Source organism: Cotesia typhae, unplaced genomic scaffold (assembly GCF_013202065.1).
Source record: "Cotesia typhae breed Kobodo isofemale line unplaced genomic scaffold, CoteBio_Ctyphae contig_5, whole genome shotgun sequence".
Lineage (NCBI taxonomy): Eukaryota > Metazoa > Arthropoda > Insecta > Hymenoptera > Braconidae > Cotesia > Cotesia typhae.
In genome coordinates, this window is record NW_027423757.1 from 10978397 (window position 1) to 10997439 (window position 19043).

The window sequence follows — 19043 nt, forward strand, 5'->3', positions numbered from 1 at the left end:
TAATTTTAAGCTTAAATCTGAAAATAAAATAAAGAAAATTTTACAAAAATTCGGGATAGTTTTATTTATATTTATTACGGAATTTATGATAGCATAAGAATATAGTTAGTTTTATAAAAAAAATCGATGTTGCTGTTTTTGAAAAATAAAATTTTCCAATTAGAACCCGATTGACAAAACGAATGTTCAGTATCTTCCTGATCGACCATCACGTCCTCTGTCTTCGCGACTGTCGCGACCACCCTTCCGACGGTCTCTGGAACGAGATCGACGTTCGCGGGACCGCGACCTGTGCTTCCGTTCTCGGCCGCGTGATCGTGAGCGACTGCGAGAACGTTTTCCTCCCTTCTTGCGGCTGTACAAGTAACGGCGCAGCTCACGGGAGATGGGCTTCAAGTGCATGAAATTGCAGAATCCTGATCGGGTACATTCTCTGTAATAAAATAAATTAATGAATAATTAATAATTACATAAGTAATTTATAATTCTGCCAAATTCAGTATTAACAAATAAAATTTAAATTAGCCGACATCTGAAAATTTTAATAATTTTTTGATAAAAAAAATTATTACAAAATAATTAAAAGAAAAATTTTCACGTAGAAAATTAAAAAAATTATACACGCAATTTTTTTTAAGTATTTTTTTATTTGTAATTAAATTGTTGAAAAAAATAAAAAATTGTTCAACGTCGGCTAATTTTAGTATTATTATCATTAATTCTATTATATTTACCCCATTTCATATTGTCTGCAGCAAGCTTCGCGAAAATCAGTCACAGGTGACAATTCAGCATAAACTGGACGTCCACCGAACCAACGGTTGTTCAAATCATTAACAGCTCGCTCAGCATCTTCTTCACGGCGGAATTTAATGTAAACATTTCCAACAAGATGATCTCCAAGATTGTCGCAAACGTTCATTTCTTCGATCTCTCCATACTTATCTTCACATTCAACAAATACATCTTCGAAGAAATTGTCATAATGCTCTTGCATTTCTTCATCGGAGACATTGGCTACCACTGAAATTTTAATTAATAATTATAAATAAATAAAAAGTATACTAAATTTAGCTGAAAATTGTCAATTTTTATAACAATTATAATCTACTAGCTGTTACCCGCCCGCTTAGCTGGGAACTTTATAGAATTGTAAAATATAAAATATAAAAAATTTTTTTTTCAATTTTCACATGTGGAATTTTTTTATTAAATTTTTTTTATAATAATTTTACTGTCATAAATAAATAAATGAAAATTTGACATTAAAGTTAACAGCCTCGACCATTTTTTAATTTCTTTTTAACAAATAAATTTATTTTTAAAAAATTGCATTTTTAATTTTTTTAAAATTTCTACATGTTAATTTTTTTTTTGTCATAAATTTATTTGATAAAAAAATTCTTAAAAATCTGCTAAATTAATTTTCATATATCAATGCGTAATAATAATAACTGTATTAGTTATTTTTTAGTTTGTTTTAATAAATAGTAACTTACAGTGAGAGCCATCAGCACTTTTAGCAGAGTTTTGAGGGTTAACGTAAAGGTTTTGGAGTAAGCATGTCTGAAAAAAAAATTTTTTTAAGTTAGAAATATGTATAAATATTAATTATTTAATGAATATTTAGATTGTTATCGCTAGTGTAAAATATTATTTATTATTTACCTGGCTAAAAGTTGGTTTGTTGTGAATCCTTGAACATCTATCACCGTGACGACACGCTCCGATTTTGAAATAAAAAGAACAATTTACCCTGAAAAAAAAAAAAAAAAAAAAAATTAGCAATTAAAATAAATCAATAAAAATTTTACAAGTATGTAAAATAAATTTCAATGGAAAAAAAAAAAAAATAGTAGATGGTATATATAAATAAAAATAAAGGTTTGTTAGTATTGTAATCAACTTACTTGTCCTTCTCAGTACCGAAAATAGAAGCTAGATATTCAGCCATTTCAGCTGATATTTACTGACGGAATTATTGGTTTTAATGTAAATAAATATATTCTGAAGACATAAAACGTATCAGCAATGGTAAAAATCCATAAATATTTTTAAGAATCTCGTTTAATTAAATATACAACACGCTGGAACTGTTAGAGGTGTTTTTTAAGGTTAAGTGTAGAATGTAGACTATTAGTCGCTGATTAAGATTAGATGTTTACGTGTGTCGGTATAAGAAAGCCGGCTAGTTGAAAGCGCCACTAGTTTTGCGAAGCTTGTCGAGCATTACCGAGTTTTATCGAATATTTTGAAGAGTGACTTTAAAAAATAAAAAAATTTATTTACAGTGCATGAAAATCTGAAATTTTTTTTGGAAAAATTTATTTAAGCGATGAAAACTTTTACGTGACTAATTTTCAATTGAAAAATTTTTTTTAATATAAAAAAAATATCTTGAATAATTTTTTACGTCAATTTATATTTTATCAATGCATTTGTAAAAATAAAAGACATTTTTTACTGATAATTATTCTTATCAGAAGAATAATAATTTTTTTTTCAACTAGATAAAAATTATTTAAAAACATTTTTGTTATTCACATCAGTTGAAAGATCACATCACTCGCCTGTCCTCGACATTGGTGTAGCGGTTCAATACATTGATCCCTACGTACCACTCAAATGTCGAGGCGGCTGGTTCGATTCCCATCGAGGCAAAATAGTCGACAGGCTATGCCCGCCGGGCAAACTACTGCGCAAATAAACACCACTCCGTGTTTGCCTTCACACACGGACCGGGTCAATTAAAGATACCCTCCGTTCACTCTAGCCTAGATACCGAGCTAAAGTGGACGGTAAAATCTTTTGCTCCGCTCGGGATATCGAACCCAAACCATAGCGCGTATATCAGTATGATGCTAATTTCTATTTTATCAACGCATTTCTAAATAAGATATTTTTTTTTTACTGATAATTATTATCAGAATATTAATAATTTTTTTTTAAAGTAAATAGTTACATACTTCTTACGTAAAAATCCTTCCAAGTAATTTTTTTGTGATTTTCAGAATATTCTAAAATTTTTTGACAGCTAAAAAATATTGAAAATATTTTAAAAATATAATTTTGAAAATTTTTTTATTTATAATTATAAAGTTTAATTAATATAACCATAAAATTGTCTCTTTTTATTTTTCAGGTGATTATTTTCAACAATATTTAATTTATTCTCATTGAGACTGTCAGCTGCTACTTTCAGTGTGGAAAAAAGTGCGCGAAATGTAGTGGTGCGGTTAAGAAATGCACTTCTGAAATTTTATTGTGATTTTTGGAGTTGTTATAATATTTTTCTGGATAAAATAACTGTTTTATAAATAAAATTTTAAACAATAAAATTAAGTTGCTTAATTGGGAGCCAAATTTGAATACAAACATATAAAATCATCAACAATGTCGCGTGTAAGTATCTCAATATTATTACAACAATTTTTTAGGTTATCTAACAGTTATAATTCATATTACTTAAGTATAAGTAACTAGTATAAATTCATGATAATGTACTTTAAAAATTTATTATCAAAATTGTAATTGTTGCTGTGTGTTTTTATTCTAGGACATTCGATCGTATTTTTCATTTCCCAAAGGACAAAGTAAAAATGCACCGGCAGCGAAGCCGTCAAAGATTAACAAAAAACCGTTGTCATCTGATGAGGAAGATTCTCATGCTAGTCCAAATAAAAATAAAGCTAAAAAGGTAAATTTTTTTTTTTATTTTAATTTATTACATTATTGTTTATGATCCTAAGCTGACAGCTGACAATTTAAAAAATTATTTTAACAATTAAATTATTATATTAAAATGAAACTGAAATTGAGAGACATCTAATAATTTTTAGAATTTTTTTAATAAATAAATTATATCAAGAAAAATTTTTAAAATCATGAAAATTAAATTAGCTAACTTCAATTTAATTAATCTATATTATTAAGAGAATTATATTATTGAAGATATAAACTCACCCCGACATTATATTCATCGAAAGCTTTCATTTGAGTACCCACATCAATTTTTCATATATTTATATATATATTATATATATGTATATATGAAAAATTTATCAAAATGCATGTGGGTACTCAAATGAAAGCTCTTGACGAGTGTAACATCAAAATGAGCTTATATCTTGAAAAATGTCAATAGTTAAAAAATTACAGTTCAATTTAACAAAATTCATTATTTAATAAAGTCAAATTTTATTTATTTATAGTTCACAAATCACGGCAGTCACATAGTGACTGCAAGGTTGCTAGTTTGTTTTATTGAAAGATTGTTTTAAAAAAAAAAATTTCACTTGTAGAAAATTTAAAAAAATTATCCGTGCAATTTTTTAAAAATATCTTTTTTATTTTAATTTAATTAATAAAAATTGTCAATTGTTTGCTAGCTTCAGAGTTATTAAATTAAATTATTACATAAAAATTTTTTTTTTATTATAATTAATTTGTTATAAAAATTTTATTAATCATTTTGCTTGTAGACTAAAAAAACTGGGAACCATATTATATCAGACTCAGAAGACGAGGATACGGTGACAAAAAAACCTGTCTCGAAGAGTCCATCCACGACGGGGAAGGACAAGGTTAAAGAGAAAGAAAAAGAGCTTAAGCCCGTGACTCTTGACAGTATATTCAGCAAAGAACCAGTCAAACGTAAAAGCGCCCCCGCGCCGATTCCTAAAAAATTAAAAGAAGCAGAGGCGAGTTTCCACGACGACAAGGAGTTCGAAGCGACCTTGAGTCAGTTAGACACGACAGAAATCGAAACGATATTCCAAAATAAAGATAAGACTAAGGATAAGGAAAAGAAACTGGATCAGTTTAGCGGAAAACGCAAGCCTAGTGATAGCGACAAAGAAACTTCGCCTAAAAAAATAAAACTCAGCGAGGATGTCAAAACAGAAAAAGACAAGTCTAAAGTCAAGGATAAAAATTCCAGCCATTCAAAATTGGAGGTTGAAGTTGACAACAAGCAGAAGAAGAAACAAAAGAACGATGCTGATGAAGTGTACGAAGAAAACATCGCTAAGAAGAAACAGCACGCGGTTGCTTATCAGCAGTACCTCCACAGAGGCGGCGCGAGGAACCCCGGCTCCAAAACAATTCCCAAGGGAGCTGAAAACTGCTTGGCTGGTTTGAGCTTCGTGGTGACTGGAGTCCTGGAGTCGCTGGAGCGCGAGGAAGTTGATGAGCTGATAAAGCAGTACGGAGGTCGCGTGGTTGGAAACTTGTCCAAGAAAACTAATTATCTTGTGGTAGGAGACGCTGCTGGAGAGTCGAAGATGGCCAAGGCCGACTCTTTGCATGTCAAAAAAATTTCTGAAGACGAATTGTTGGAAATGATCCGCTCCAGGCCAGCTGGTAAGTCCTCCGCTGTGATTCCTAGTCGGAGCAAGAAAAATAGCAGCTTCAATAAGTCTACAGATGATGAACTCAAACCTTCGCCTTCTAAAAAAGTTTCTTCTGAGGTCAAGGCTCAGCCTGTTAAAAGTGAAGATGTTGAAATGAAGAGTGTCGTTAATATTAGGGATGAAAATATTTTCAAAGCTCCGATTTCATCCAAGGAAGCTTCAACATTTGTTGCAAGTTCGGAAAAAGCTTCAACCAGTAAAGATCCAGCTGCAGCTTCAGCATCAAAAATTGAATTCGTTGGTAATGATCACGTTGAAGCTCTGGTAGAAAAATACCGACCGAAGATGATGAAGCAGATCATTGGCCAGCATACTGACAAAAGTTGCGCGAGAAAATTGCACGCGTGGATTCTTAACTGGCACAAGAATCAACACGGCAAGGTCAAGCCACCTAAGCCTTCTCCGTGGGCCAAAAACGACGACGGAGCTTTTTATAAAGCTGCTTTGCTGTCCGGGCCTCCGGGAATTGGCAAGACTACCACTGCCCAGGTGGTCTGCAATGAACTCGGCTTCGACTTGGTTGAATTCAACGCCTCGGATACGAGGAGCAAGCGCCTGCTCAAAGAAGAAGTCTCCACCTTGTTATCGAACACCAGTGTCAAAGGCTACTTCTCCAGCAACAAAGAAGACAAGACTTCCAGGAAGCACGTGCTGCTGATGGACGAAGTTGACGGTATGGCTGGCAATGAAGACCGCGGAGGCCTACAAGAGCTAATTAATCTCATCAAAGCTGCTGATGTTCCGATCATTTGTATCTGCAACGATAGGAACCATCCCAAGATGAGGACTCTCGCGAATTATACTTTTGATTTGAGGTTCCAGAAGCCTAAACTAGAGCAGATAAGAGGCGCTATGAAGTCGCTGTGTTGCAAGGAAAATATTTCGATCTCTACGGAGAATTTGGATCGATTGATCCAGTCGACTAATTTTGATATAAGACAGGTTATTAATCACCTCGCGATGCTCAAGGGTGAGCCCGTCGAGAAGAAAGAGGGAAGGATTTCCGGTGATATTAACAAAGATCTTAAACTTGGACCCTGGGATGTTGTTCGCAAGGTTTTCAGTGCTGAGGAACATAAAAATATGAGTATTCATGATAAGAGTGACTTGTTCTTTCATGATTATAATATTGCTGGGCTTTTTGTTCAAGAAAATTATTTATCTGTTGTACCTAAAGTTCCCAAGTAAGTTTTGGTAGATAAATTATTTATATAACTAGAAAATTGAAATTTAAATGTCAGTAATTTAGAATTTACGTTGTATTTTGTATACTGATGATATTTTTAATGATATAAGCTTATCCTGATGTTACGCTCATCAAGAGCTTTCATTTGAGTACCCATATGCATTTTTGATATATTTTTTATATATACATATATATATATAAAATATATAAATATATGAAAAATTGATGTGGGTACTCAAATGAAAGGTCTCGATGAGTGTAATATCGAGATGAGCTTATAACTTCAAAAATGTCATTAGTTGACAAGATATATAAGCAAAGTCAGTTCTTAATTATTGATATTTGATTTTATATATCTCATGTATTTAAGAAGTAATTAATTTTTTATTACAGAGATCAAATATTGGAAAGAGTTGCAAAATCAGCTGACAGTTTGTCAATGGGAGATCTAGTAGAACAAGCTATTCGTCAAAAAAACGCATGGGCTTTACTACCAGCTCAAGCTTGCTATTCGTCTGTAATTCCTGGCTCGCTGATGTCCGGGCACATTGGTGCGCAAATAAATTTTCCCAGCTGGCTTGGACGTAATTCCAAGCGCAATAAATTTGATAGAATATTGCAAGAAATTACAGTTCACACGCGACTGGTTACTGGCGCCAGCAAAGAAGCGATTAATATTGATTACCTCAATGCATTGAGAGATAAAATTACTCGGCCGCTGGCGCTCAATGGCACTGAAGGTGTCGACTCTGCGGTTGACGTCATGAATCATTACCATTTACTCAGGTATTTTTTTTTGTACAAAAAAAAAATTTACTTGAACTAATTAAATGAATTTTTTTTTTTTTTTTTTTTTTGATAAAAAAATTTTTAAACTAAAAAATTAAATAAATTTTACTTGATTCAAGACAATAAAATTTTTTTAAATTATTTTTTTGGATCAAAAAATTTTTTCTTTATTCAAATTAATTTTTTTTTTAATTATTATTACTATTAATTTATTCTTTCATTGCACTTGAGGTTTTAAATCTTGCGTACAAGAAAAAATTAAAAATACAGAGCAAGTAATTAATTGGAAATTAATTAATGTATGTTAATGTAGCCAATTGATTAATTTCTGAATAATATCTCTTAAAGTGAAATAAAAAAATTAATTTAAAAAAAAAACAAATAATTATAATTTAATTAAAAAATTTATTTTATTAATTTTTGACCTGTAGGGAAGATTTAGACGGAATAGTTGAAGTATCTTTGTGGCCAGGTCAGCGTGATCCTTTCCAAGTGATTGATTCTAAAGTAAGAGCCGCATTCACGCGTTCTTATAATAAAAATTCAACCTTGACACCGTTTGCTGCTACGGCGAGTAAGAAAAAAGGCGGTGGTGATTTAACTTCTGAGGATTCGGGATACATGGAAGCCGGAGAAGAAACTATTTCTGACTCTGATAATGACGATGATAGTTTAGAAGCAGATCGCATGGTCAAGGTAATAATTTTTTTAAAAAATTTAATTTAAAAAAAAAAAATTAATTATCTTTTTTATAAATTTATTTTAGGCGAAGAAAACTGCTCCAAAAAAAGAACCGGCAAAAACTGCTACTAAAAAAACTACCTCAAAAGCTTCGGCGGATAAGCCGGCGAGCAGACGTGGCCGAGGTCGTGGAAAATAAAATTTTTAATCATGGCACTGCTCAATTAAAATTAAATTATCAAAAATTTAATAAAGCTGATAATAATTTTTTTTTTCTATAGTATTATTTTAATGATACATAACAACGTCGATTTATTTATACTTGATTAAAAAATTTTTTTTCGAATGAACTTTAAATATTGAATCTCAGGTCAATCACAAGATCAACTTATTTGTTAAGTAATATAAAGGTAATATTTTTCCATTTTACTGGAATGTAATGAAGTATTTGTCGGTATTAAATAACGGAATTATTTTCTCTTAAAAATTATGTCTCTTGTTTCTTGTCGCAAGCTGAAAAAAAAAAAAAATATAATTATTTATTATTAAATTATTAATTTTAATTTCATTTTTAAATCTTACTTTTTTTGGAATTTTTCCAGCCAATAATCTCATTATTTTTAGCATTTGTTGCTTTGAGCCAGTCCATTAGTGGTTTGAAATATTCAAGAAGACCACTTGCGTCCATTTTTCTTTGTCCGGTTATTTTTTCCATCGCATCTGGCCACGGTCTCGAAGATCCCAACTCCAGCATGGATCTAAAAAAATTTTTAATTTATTAATTGCTACTATATCAAAATATTAATTTTGAATCAAATATAATAATTGATAAAAATTAAATATTATTTTTTTATTCAGCTGAATTATGTAATTATGATTTTTTTTTTCCTCATAAAATTCAGCTGAATAAAAATAAAAATTTTTATTTACTGATTTTAATCGTCTAATTTTTATCAATTTTTATTACAGACTCTGGTACAAAATAAAAATGAAAATAAGACAGTACTTGAATAATTTTCCAGCTTCTTTGCTTCCATAAATATTACACTCGCTCAAAGCTTTAGTTTGAGGATTTTGCGGATCGTACTGTCCAGCTTCAATGCAAAGCGACCTGTGAAACTGGAACTGGACTACAAAGCTGACAAAGTACCGAATGTACTCAACACTCGCGACAATATGGTACTTCGCACCCGGATCAAAGTCATCTTTAGTGCGTTTTACCGGAGGAACAATTCCCTGGAATTCTTCAGCGAGCGCCCACCATTCGCAGTTGTAATTATCTGGAGTTATTTTCAACTGAAAGACGCCCCAGCGCCATTTGTCCATCATGTAGGCGAATGGTAAGAAGACTACTTTGTCCAAACTGTTCAGGTACAAGTGATTTAAAACAGCTTCTTTGTCAGTAGAAGCGTCAACTAGCAATCCAATCTCTTGAAGGTGCTCGGGGGTTGACGCACTTAGTGCTATTGTGTCACCCACCGCCTCATGGAATCCTGGATTTGCTCCGTCTTTGAAAACTGTCGGTTGATTTTTGTACTGCAAGTCGTACTGAATGTGTCCCATTTCATGATGAGCCGTCAGCAGGTCTTCCATGTTGATACGTGTACACTGTTTTATTCTAAAGTCCTTGCCATCGTAAAAGTCCCAAGCACTTGCGTGACAAATTAATTCTACGCCTTCTGGTTTTTTTAGAATTGAATTTTTCCAAAATGTTTCTGGCATTGCGCTTAAGTTTAGTGATGTGAAGAAATCTTCAGCTACACGGAATATTTTTGTTTCATTGTAGCCTGAAAAATTTTAATTAAAATTTTATTATTATTATTTTTTTCAATTAATGTTAAATCAAATATTTGACATCACTAAAGAAATTAAACTTATAATTAATCAAAAAAACTTGATTAAATATAAAAAAAAAAAATAATCTTTAGAACAAAAACTCAAAAATAATAATCTCACCTTGTTGAACCATAGCATCAGTAACATCAGGTAATTTCTTCCCCGGATAAGGAGTAGTAAACTCAGCAATATTATTCCAAGTCTGAGCCCACATGTTTCCAAGTAAATGTGCTGGAATAGGACCATCCTTAGACACAACACTTTCTCCGTACTTACGACGAAGTTGACCGCGAACATACGCATGCAGTTCAAGGTACAGTGGTCTTATTTGTTGCCATATCGCCTCTGTAAATCCAATTCCAATCGCAATTAGCGGTCATAATAATCAACCAAGAAGACATAATATTTTTATCCTATAAGCTTACCAATTTGCTGAGGAAAATCATCAGCTTCATACTCTTTCATCCAAAACGCCGCCATGTCAGTATAATTATTCAACCTAGCAATTTCATTGCTCAATTCAACATACTTAATAAAATCTTGTTTGACATTTCTTCCCGACGCGTTCCTCCAAGCATGCCAGACATATTTCAACTCTTCTGGATCTCGACTGTGGATCAATATTTCAGTCAGCTCTGGCTCTAGCGCCAGATTGCAATTACTTTGATTTTTATATTGACATACTTTTGCTGTTGAGTAAGTACTCTGCATTTTGTTTACTACTTCATCATACTGCCTGTATTTCTGGAATAATTTTTTCTTTAGATCTAAATTGTTTCAACTGAATCACATTTAAAAAAAAAAAAATTTTTAACTTTTATATATTTTAATTGAAGAAATAAAAAATTTTTCTCACTGTAATTTTCTAGATTTAAAGAAAAATCCTTTAACTTACTTCAGGAGACAAAGCGGCAGACCCTGGAGTCGCCAATTCGGCAAACTGTCTCCTAATATTAAAGTCTGAGATATCTCTCCAAGGAAAGGCGTTGACTTCTTTGTAAACTTCCCTGACATAGTCAGCGACCTGAGCAGATACATTCAACTGAACGGCTAAATTTTCATCAGTGATATTGGAAGCGTAATTCCACGCCGCAACCGATACTTTGTAATTCCACTCGCTGTACTCTTTGTTTATTTTGTTCAAGAGCTCTTGAGCACGTGCTAAGAGTGCGGGATCATCTGCTGAAGACTCGCAATAACAAACTGAAGTTATTGCCAAGGCCGCTAGCAAGCGGTACCTGAAAAAAATCGTGGTTTAGATCTAATCGACAGGTAAAATAAGTTAAATAAATACTAGCAATCTTGCAGTCACCATGTGACTGCCGTGACTTGTGAACTATAAATAAATAAAATTTTGACAAGATATCAAAGTCAGTTCTTAATTATTGACATTTTTTAAAATATAAGCTCATTTTGATGTTACACTCATCAAGAGCTTTCGTTTGAGTACCCACATGCATTTTTATATATTTTTCATATATACATATATATATATATAAAATATATAAATATATGAAAAATTGATGTGGGTACTCAAATGAAAGGTCTCGATGAGTGTAATATCGGGATGAGCTTATATCTTTAAAAATGTCGATAGTTCACGAGATACAAAGCCATTTCTTAATTGTGTAGATTAACACTTATTGCCAATCTAAAAATTGAAAATTATTGTATGAGGTAGCTATTGGGATAGATAATTTATATTATATGCATAGCAGTGACTTTTAGAGTTCCGGGGACATTTTTAATTCGTGTCGTGAATTTAAACTAGCAATTAATTGTATTGTATTTTATTTTATTGAATGTTATCTAGCGAAAAAATTTTTGCAGGAAAATGATTGCTATTCTGGTAAAGATGAATTTCCTCTTTGCGGATAATAATGAGTAATTTATCCGGTGATTATTATTTATAGAGTACTTACGTGAGTAACATTGCTGTTGCGGTCGATGTGGATATACGGAGTTGAGGTTGAAGCTGTCCAGCTGGACTGGGGTTTCCTCTTGTTAAGCCGGTCTTATAACTTCATCAGGACTGTGGTGTTAGATCCCCCACTTTTTACCCCACTAGGTAGCCTTCGTAATTATTATCAGCTCCGTTGAACCATGCAAATGGTGACAAACTAGAAAATAATTGTTACCTTATTACTTTCATGGGATTTATTTATGTGTCAATAACTACTCTATGAAGTCACTTTTTTTTTATCGCTCGTCATTTTTAATTGAAAATTTTTTTTTTATTATTATTATAATTATTATTATTTTACTTTTATATTTATTTATTAACTAAACTTAGATGATAATTAAAATATTTAATTGCTATTGAGGTTTATTTATTATTTTCAATCATAGGATTTGCTCATATATTTTAACATTGACTATAAAGATTAAAAATTATTTTTTTCAATTTAAAAAATTAGTTTTTTCTTAAAGATTTATTTATAATAGTCGCAATTATAATTAAAAAGTAATTAATGTTTATTGTGTTTGTCTAAGATATTTTTTTCGTCAAATGAAAAAATTTATTTTTATTTTAATGAGTAATTTTAGAGTAATTTTTTAGAGCTTGATTTTTAATCAGGCGTATTGTATATAGTTAAATATGATTTAAATTAATTCAATCGATAATCTTGGCATAAATAAAGATTAATCTAAAAAAAAAATTTAATTTTGGTAAATATAATAAAAAATTCAGCTGAATAATAAAAATTTTTATTTTTTAATTTTAAATGTCGAATTTTTTTATTAATTTTGGTAAATATTTACAAGTTTAACCATTTTAATTTTTATTTTTTTGAACGAAATTCCTTTTTGATTTTATTGATATATTTTTTTTTTTTTAAATACATAAAAAAATTTACAATTTAAATAAAAAAGTTGATTTTCAAAATTTTAACAAATTTTACAAATTAAAAAAAATATTTATAAATTAAAAAAAAAAATTATAAATTTTTTAGAAAATTGTGATATTCAATTTTTTTTTTAATTTTTCATTTTTTTATCTACTTTTCAAAAAAAAAAATAAAATAGAAATTTTATCCAAAAATATTAAAAAAAAATTTTTTTCCAATTTTTCAAGGCAAAAAAAAATTTCGAAATCTTTATTTTTTTCTTTCACGATATTTTTCATTTATTTATTTTTTTTTACACGACCCAACAGTCAAATGGCTAATAACAGGGTCTCTGAATAATATTATACAAATACTCTAATAATTAAACATTTTTAATTCAATTTTTTATCATAAATGCGCCGTAAAAACAAGCAGACTAAAAAAATTTTTAAAAAATTAATTTTTCACCTCGCTTCAGTCCAAAATAGGATTGACCCCACTTGTAAATAATTACCGTAATTTTTTACAATAACAAATTAAATTAAAAAAAAAAAATACACTTCGGAAGTGACTTTTTTTTTCCAAATTAGATTATACAAATAAATTAAAAAAAAATAAAACTATAAAAGAATATGCGACTATTGAACCTTAAATATATTAAGTTAACAAACCGGTTAAAATTCCGAATATAATTTTTTATAAACCGGTTTTTTTAAACGCGTGAATGAATAAATATATTGCTTTATTTTAAAGTTGAAAAAAAAAATACATTGACACAGCGATGTAATGTCTGGGAGTAAAGTTCCGACTTATCTCTTCTTACTTTGATAAAAATTGGATATTTATTTTTTTTTTTTAATTCTTTTCAGTTGAAATAGATAAAATGATTAATGATCAATAAAAATTGCGATCGTAATCTACGAGAAGAAGTTCTGATCTATGTTCTATCCACGTGGAACGTCTCATAGCTTTTAGAACAACGCAGATGTTTAATCTTCAGCGGCCGCGGCAGAAATATCTTGTTCAAGATAAAATAAATCCAGGCCCTCGACTTATTTAGTCATGATTATGTTTGTTTAAATATAAGATTGATAAATAAATAAACGAGGTGAGAAGATTATAAATAAGTAACTTTAAATTTAAGCAATTGACTTGAATTAGATGAAATTGTAATTTTAATTTTATATGGGGTGGTTTAATAATAATTATAATTTTACAGAGGAATGTTGAGAAGAAATAGGAACAGTTGGAAATAAAATAATGAAAGAATAAAGTGTATAAAATGTAAACTTATTTTCGGGCTAATTATAACTTAAAACTAAACGAGAAATGAGGGTGGGATGTGCATAACTTTCAATCAACAAAATAGATATGATGGTAAAAGATAGAGGAGGAGAAGATGAAGAGGCTGAAGACAGCGGCAGGGCCGTCCAAAGACGGACTGAGAAAAGTAACAACAACTTGCCGTCACTACGAATGCACTACTTATACTAATGTAATATTTTCGGGCTTTTTGCGCTACTGGGCGTGGGCAGAAGCTGCGTGGGCAGATTGTTGGCCACCCCTGGAGACTCGTCGTGCCCATCTTCGGTAACGGCGGCACGAGACCCACCTACGATATATCTGCGAGTGTCAGAGCTTCCAGAGCTCATCCGCATCTCAGACGCGAGTTTGTTCACTTCTTACCCTCTTTCTACGGTTAGTACTGCTCGTCTTTATTTTACGTAGTTTTGCTACTAAATTTTTTAATTATTTTTATTTTAATTTACGTATTATTATTTTTATTTTTAATTTTATTTGAGTTTTAGTTGAGAAAATAATTATTTGATTTTTTTGAAAATTTTATAAAAAATGGTGATGGGAATTTAAAAGTTTTAGTGGTGGAGCTTTTTACTATTAATGTGCTGTGGAAATTTATTTAAGTGGATTAAAAAAATAATTTTGTGTTGTAAATTTACTTAATGATTATAATTGTGGATTTTTTTGAGTAAAAGTCACTTTTTTTTTTAAATAAAATAGAGGATTAAAATTAGATAAAGAAAACAAATTGTTGGATTAGATAATTTTGAAAAATTAAATAAAGCTTGTAATTGTAATCTGATAGGATAGAACAAATTTTGGATAAAAGAGGAAAACTAATTGGTAATTTTTAAATTGCAGATAAATAAACAAGCTTCAAAATGTGTGACGATGATGTAGCGGCTTTGGTTGTGGACAATGGATCCGGTATGTGCAAGGCCGGTTTCGCTGGAGACGATGCTCCACGAGCTGTCTTCCCCAGCATCGTTGGTCGCCCAAGACATCAGGTAATTAATAATTTACTATTTTTTAATTTACTCAGCCGAGTTTGGACTAAAAAAAACTTTTGTTTAATTACTAGGGTGTGATGGTGGGTATGGGTCAAAAAGACTCGTACGTCGGTGATGAAGCCCAGAGCAAGAGAGGTATCCTCACCTTGAAATACCCGATCGAGCACGGTATCATCACCAACTGGGATGACATGGAGAAAATCTGGCATCACACTTTCTACAATGAACTCCGTGTTGCCCCGGAAGAACACCCAGTTCTTCTCACTGAGGCTCCACTGAACCCAAAGGCCAATCGTGAAAAGATGACCCAGATCATGTTTGAAACCTTCAACAGCCCAGCCATGTACGTCGCCATCCAGGCTGTGCTTTCTCTGTACGCTTCTGGTCGTACCACCGGTATTGTGTTGGACTCTGGTGATGGTGTCTCTCACACAGTACCAATCTACGAAGGTTACGCTCTTCCCCATGCCATCCTCCGTTTGGACTTGGCTGGTCGTGACTTGACCGACTACCTCATGAAGATCCTCACCGAGAGAGGATACTCCTTCACCACCACCGCCGAGCGAGAAATCGTTCGTGACATCAAGGAGAAGCTCTGCTACGTCGCCCTGGACTTTGAGCAGGAAATGGCCACCGCAGCCGCCTCCACCTCCCTCGAGAAGAGCTACGAGCTTCCCGACGGTCAAGTCATCACCATCGGTAACGAGAGGTTCCGTTGTCCCGAGGCCCTCTTCCAGCCGTCCTTCTTGGGTATGGAATCTTGCGGAATCCACGAGACCGTCTACAACTCTATCATGAAGTGTGACGTCGACATCCGTAAGGACTTGTACGCCAACAACGTCCTCTCCGGAGGTACCACCATGTACCCAGGTATTGCTGACCGTATGCAGAAAGAAATCACCGCCCTCGCCCCATCAACCATCAAGATCAAGATCATCGCACCCCCTGAGAGGAAATACTCCGTATGGATCGGAGGTTCCATCCTCGCCTCTCTGTCCACCTTCCAACAGATGTGGATCTCCAAGCAAGAATACGACGAATCCGGTCCCGGAATTGTTCACCGCAAGTGCTTCTAAGATGTTTAATCCACGTACCATCTCAACAGTCCATCGGGCTCACGGACAATAACAATTTACAAACCAAAGTACAACCGTCCGATGGCATTGTAATTACAATAGACCTCGTCCAATGTCAGCGATCCACTCGTCAGCCCACGTACAATCATAAAGATATCATCTCACCATCCTGAGTCATCGTATTGCCAGCAATCACGTTCCTTCAACATCTCTATCCTTACCTTCAACCTTGTGTCCGCGTCTCGTTCTCATGCGTTTCATGCTCCGCGCGTCACAGCGAGCATTGGGCCCGAACGACCTCGTCAACTCTCAGTATTTGAAGGGCGAGTACACGGACACCTAGTCAAATCGAGGACGGCGAACAGAAGCCTGCGTTTTCCGTCACAGCGCGGTACCAGAGCCCGCTCACCTCCATCTCCCGACGTTGCACCCTTGGACCTCTGATCACCCACCTCTTGGACGTCCTCTTCAGTCACTCCAGGTGCCCAGGAATCTGGAATATATTTCGTCGATCCCAGCTCTCACGAAACGGCTCACCTGGGTCCACCTCGCGAGTTTTAACAAACCTATACTATTATATCTGAAGAAACTCCAAAGGCGCATCGTCTCTCCCCGACTTTTGGTACCGCGGCGCTTCTTATCTGTAACGTAAGACACTTCCACCTGTTCTTCGTCTGATCTTGGAATACAATACTCGACCAAAAATTATATCTCTAAGAATCTATATCTTAAAATAATGAATTAACCATCTATTCTGTACAACTATTAAATCTCTATACTACTTATAATATTATTATTATATTAATATTAATATTACTATTATATTTATGTATGTCTACAATAAAATACTATTATTTATTTTGTAAATACTATACATTATATTATTATATATAATTATTATCATTATTATATTATTATATAATGTCAATTTATTCGCCAGCCAAATATAAATCTAAATTATATATATCACCGTGATTTTTTTTTCCTCCTCCTCCTCCTCCTCCTCCTCCTCCTACTTTTACAAATTATGACTATTTTTATTCTACATCGCTTAAAATTATACTTAAAAGTCTTCTCCTCGTTGGTCTCTTCTCGTTTTTATTTTTGGAAATCACCCCGTACCTCTACTCTCGACTATTTATTTTTCTTCTCTACTATGCACGTTCCTTTTTTATTAAAACTATTCATTGATTACAAAAACAGTCTATTAATACTTACAACTAGGTCATACAAAAATATTTCATTTTTTTTTTTTTCATTCGAAATTCTTAAAATTAATCAAGACTCTCTAAAAATTTATTTATATTTTAAAAATTTATTACTTAATTATTAATAAAAATCTCTTATTTAATGTAATAATTATTTTTGAATATAAATTATGATTATTACATAAATTTTCTTCAAAGCAACTGAAACTATATTAATCGTATGAGTAACAGAGCATTGCAATTTGTTGGATGGATAGACAGCACCGAGTATGACTCGGTATGGCGAGATCAACTGACAGTACGCGGCTATGTACTGTTTCAATATAATAAAACGAGCCATCAAGTTAAAATAACTACTCTGTTGTGACGTCTGCCTACCTGTCCGACCTTGCGCCGTTGTTTACATATATCACGCTGTGTTGTTACCTCTTCAAGATGCGAAATGTATATTTTTTAATTTACAAATATTTTTTTATTTGTTCGATCTATTTATTTATAGACAGAACTTAAATAGACGCTGCGTTTTTTAAAATTTACTGTGAAAATAAATAAAAATTTTTGGCTTATTTATTATTTATATTTTTATTAATTGTCGCTTTTTTTTTTTTATGAAAAATTACAGAAAAATAATGACAGTTGAAAATTTTTTAAAAAATAATTTAGATTGAAAAAATTTATAATTTTTTTAAGTTTTTAAAAATGTAATTTTTTAATGACAAATTTAGCTGTCACTTTACAATTAAAAAAAAATTTTTTTTAAATAAATTATAGCAAAAAAAAATTATTAAAAAAATGGACTTGTAGAAATTTAAAAAAATTAAAAATTTAATTTTTTAAAAATAATTTTTTTGTTAAAAAAAATTAAAAAATTGTCAAGTGGTAGCTAACTTTAATCTAATAATTTTTTAAATTAATTTTTACTATAAAAAAATTAAAAAAATTATCAGAAGTATTATTAAAAATAAGACAAATACTGACATCAAAAAATGTTGACCAAAATGAGTAGTTTTTGTTTACAAAATTATTATCTAAAAAATTATTTTTGTTCTTTTCAAGGACTTGATTTCTCCTTTGTTGACAGTTTGTGTTTTTGAAACTAAAATTGCCGGCGCCGCTACCTAAAAAGGACAATAAAAATTCACTCAAGATTAGCGTTGCGCAATTATTTGGCAATGAAAATTTAAACAAATCTTTAATTAGTAACTCACCTTGTTTCATAATTGAGTTTCTTCATAAATGATTTGAGTTGTATAGGATGTTGGAACATCGGCGATGATTGATTTAGAGATATATGATAAAATAATTGATTTTAATTATTTTATATGCCGTAAATAATTTTTTTAATGTTACAATTTATAAAATTTTGGAAATAAAAGCGTAGTAATAATTAATAATAAATTTTACAAATTTTTAAAAGGACACAGTAATTTTATTAATTAAAAAAAAAAAAACTAGGTAGAGTTTTTTAGTATTAAAATTTTTATGTAATTTTTGCAATTAAAATTATCCTTTGAAATTAATTTTAATTTTGACAAAATTTACAATTAAAAATAAATACAATAATATTTTAATTATTTATAATTTTTAATTATTAAAACTAAAAATTAAAAATTTACTAAATTTAAAGTAAAAAAATTTTTTCTTTACTTTATTAATTTAATAAAAATAATAAATGTTCTATTTTTAATCATCAATTACTTATTCATATTTTAATATTAA

General features: G+C 31.3%; 4 protein-coding genes across 5 annotated transcripts; 2 read left to right on the plus strand and 2 right to left on the minus strand.

Annotated features, from left to right (window-relative positions):
- Positions 1-56: 56 nt before the first annotated feature.
- Positions 57-2162, minus strand: LOC141531032 (splicing factor U2af 38 kDa subunit-like). Its single transcript, XM_074248501.1, has 5 exons — positions 1911-2162; positions 1669-1756; positions 1500-1566; positions 735-1023; positions 57-433 (listed from the first exon to the last, which is right to left on the minus strand). The coding sequence occupies exons 1-5, from the start codon at positions 1952-1954 to the stop codon at positions 187-189; spliced, it is 735 nt and encodes a 244-aa protein (XP_074104602.1). The 5' UTR covers positions 1955-2162; the 3' UTR covers positions 57-186.
- Positions 2163-2587: 425 nt separating this feature from the next.
- Gnf1 (germ line transcription factor 1) lies at positions 2588-8339 on the plus strand. Of its 2 annotated transcripts, none has more exons than XM_074248497.1 (7): positions 2588-2853; positions 3143-3402; positions 3557-3697; positions 4482-6595; positions 6991-7383; positions 7818-8082; positions 8153-8339. In XM_074248497.1, the coding sequence occupies exons 2-7, from the start codon at positions 3394-3396 to the stop codon at positions 8264-8266; spliced, it is 3036 nt and encodes a 1011-aa protein (XP_074104598.1). In that variant the 5' UTR covers positions 2588-2853; positions 3143-3393; the 3' UTR covers positions 8267-8339. The 2 variants fall into 2 exon arrangements, with proteins under 2 accessions (XP_074104598.1, XP_074104599.1); XM_074248498.1 differs by having other exon boundaries at positions 2809-2950.
- An 11-nt stretch (positions 8340-8350) lies between these two features.
- Positions 8351-12007, minus strand: LOC141531029 (angiotensin-converting enzyme-like). Its single transcript, XM_074248499.1, has 7 exons — positions 11826-12007; positions 10799-11141; positions 10329-10647; positions 10024-10248; positions 9074-9854; positions 8650-8825; positions 8351-8580 (listed from the first exon to the last, which is right to left on the minus strand). Exons 1-7 carry the CDS (start codon positions 11834-11836, stop codon positions 8555-8557), a joined length of 1881 nt encoding a protein of 626 aa, XP_074104600.1. The 5' UTR covers positions 11837-12007; the 3' UTR covers positions 8351-8554.
- Positions 12008-14276: 2269 nt separating this feature from the next.
- LOC141531031 (actin, muscle-like) lies at positions 14277-17082 on the plus strand. The gene is made up of 3 exons (XM_074248500.1): positions 14277-14429; positions 14892-15037; positions 15112-17082. The coding sequence occupies exons 2-3, from the start codon at positions 14912-14914 to the stop codon at positions 16114-16116; spliced, it is 1131 nt and encodes a 376-aa protein (XP_074104601.1). The 5' UTR covers positions 14277-14429; positions 14892-14911; the 3' UTR covers positions 16117-17082.
- The last annotated feature ends 1961 nt before the right edge of the window (positions 17083-19043 follow it).

What these genes read in the sequence shown, in the direction of transcription:
- LOC141531032 (XM_074248501.1), bottom strand. Translation starts at nt 1,954, where the DNA reads ATGGCTGAATATCTAGCTTCTATTTTCGGTACTGAGAAGGACAA. An exon ending in ACAAACCAACTTTTAGCCAG is followed by an intron (nt 1,567 to 1,668) that starts GTAAATAATAAA and finishes TTTTTTTTTCAG; the next exon opens with ACATGCTTACTCCAAAACCT. An exon ending in AAGTGCTGATGGCTCTCACT is followed by an intron (nt 1,024 to 1,499) that starts GTAAGTTACTAT and finishes TTAAAATTTCAG; the next exon opens with TGGTAGCCAATGTCTCCGAT.
- Gnf1 (XM_074248497.1), top strand. An exon ending in ATAAAAATAAAGCTAAAAAG is followed by an intron (nt 3,698 to 4,481) that starts GTAAATTTTTTT and finishes TTTTGCTTGTAG; the next exon opens with ACTAAAAAAACTGGGAACCA. An exon ending in AAGCAGATCGCATGGTCAAG is followed by an intron (nt 8,083 to 8,152) that starts GTAATAATTTTT and finishes AATTTATTTTAG; the next exon opens with GCGAAGAAAACTGCTCCAAA.
- LOC141531029 (XM_074248499.1), bottom strand. An exon ending in TGATTTTCCTCAGCAAATTG is followed by an intron (nt 10,249 to 10,328) that starts GTAAGCTTATAG and finishes TTGGATTTACAG; the next exon opens with AGGCGATATGGCAACAAATA. An exon ending in CTGGAAAAATTCCAAAAAAA is followed by an intron (nt 8,581 to 8,649) that starts GTAAGATTTAAA and finishes TTTTTTTTTCAG; the next exon opens with CTTGCGACAAGAAACAAGAG.
- LOC141531031 (XM_074248500.1), top strand. Translation starts at nt 14,912, where the DNA reads ATGTGTGACGATGATGTAGCGGCTTTGGTTGTGGACAATGGATCCGGT. An exon ending in TTGGTCGCCCAAGACATCAG is followed by an intron (nt 15,038 to 15,111) that starts GTAATTAATAAT and finishes TTTAATTACTAG; the next exon opens with GGTGTGATGGTGGGTATGGG.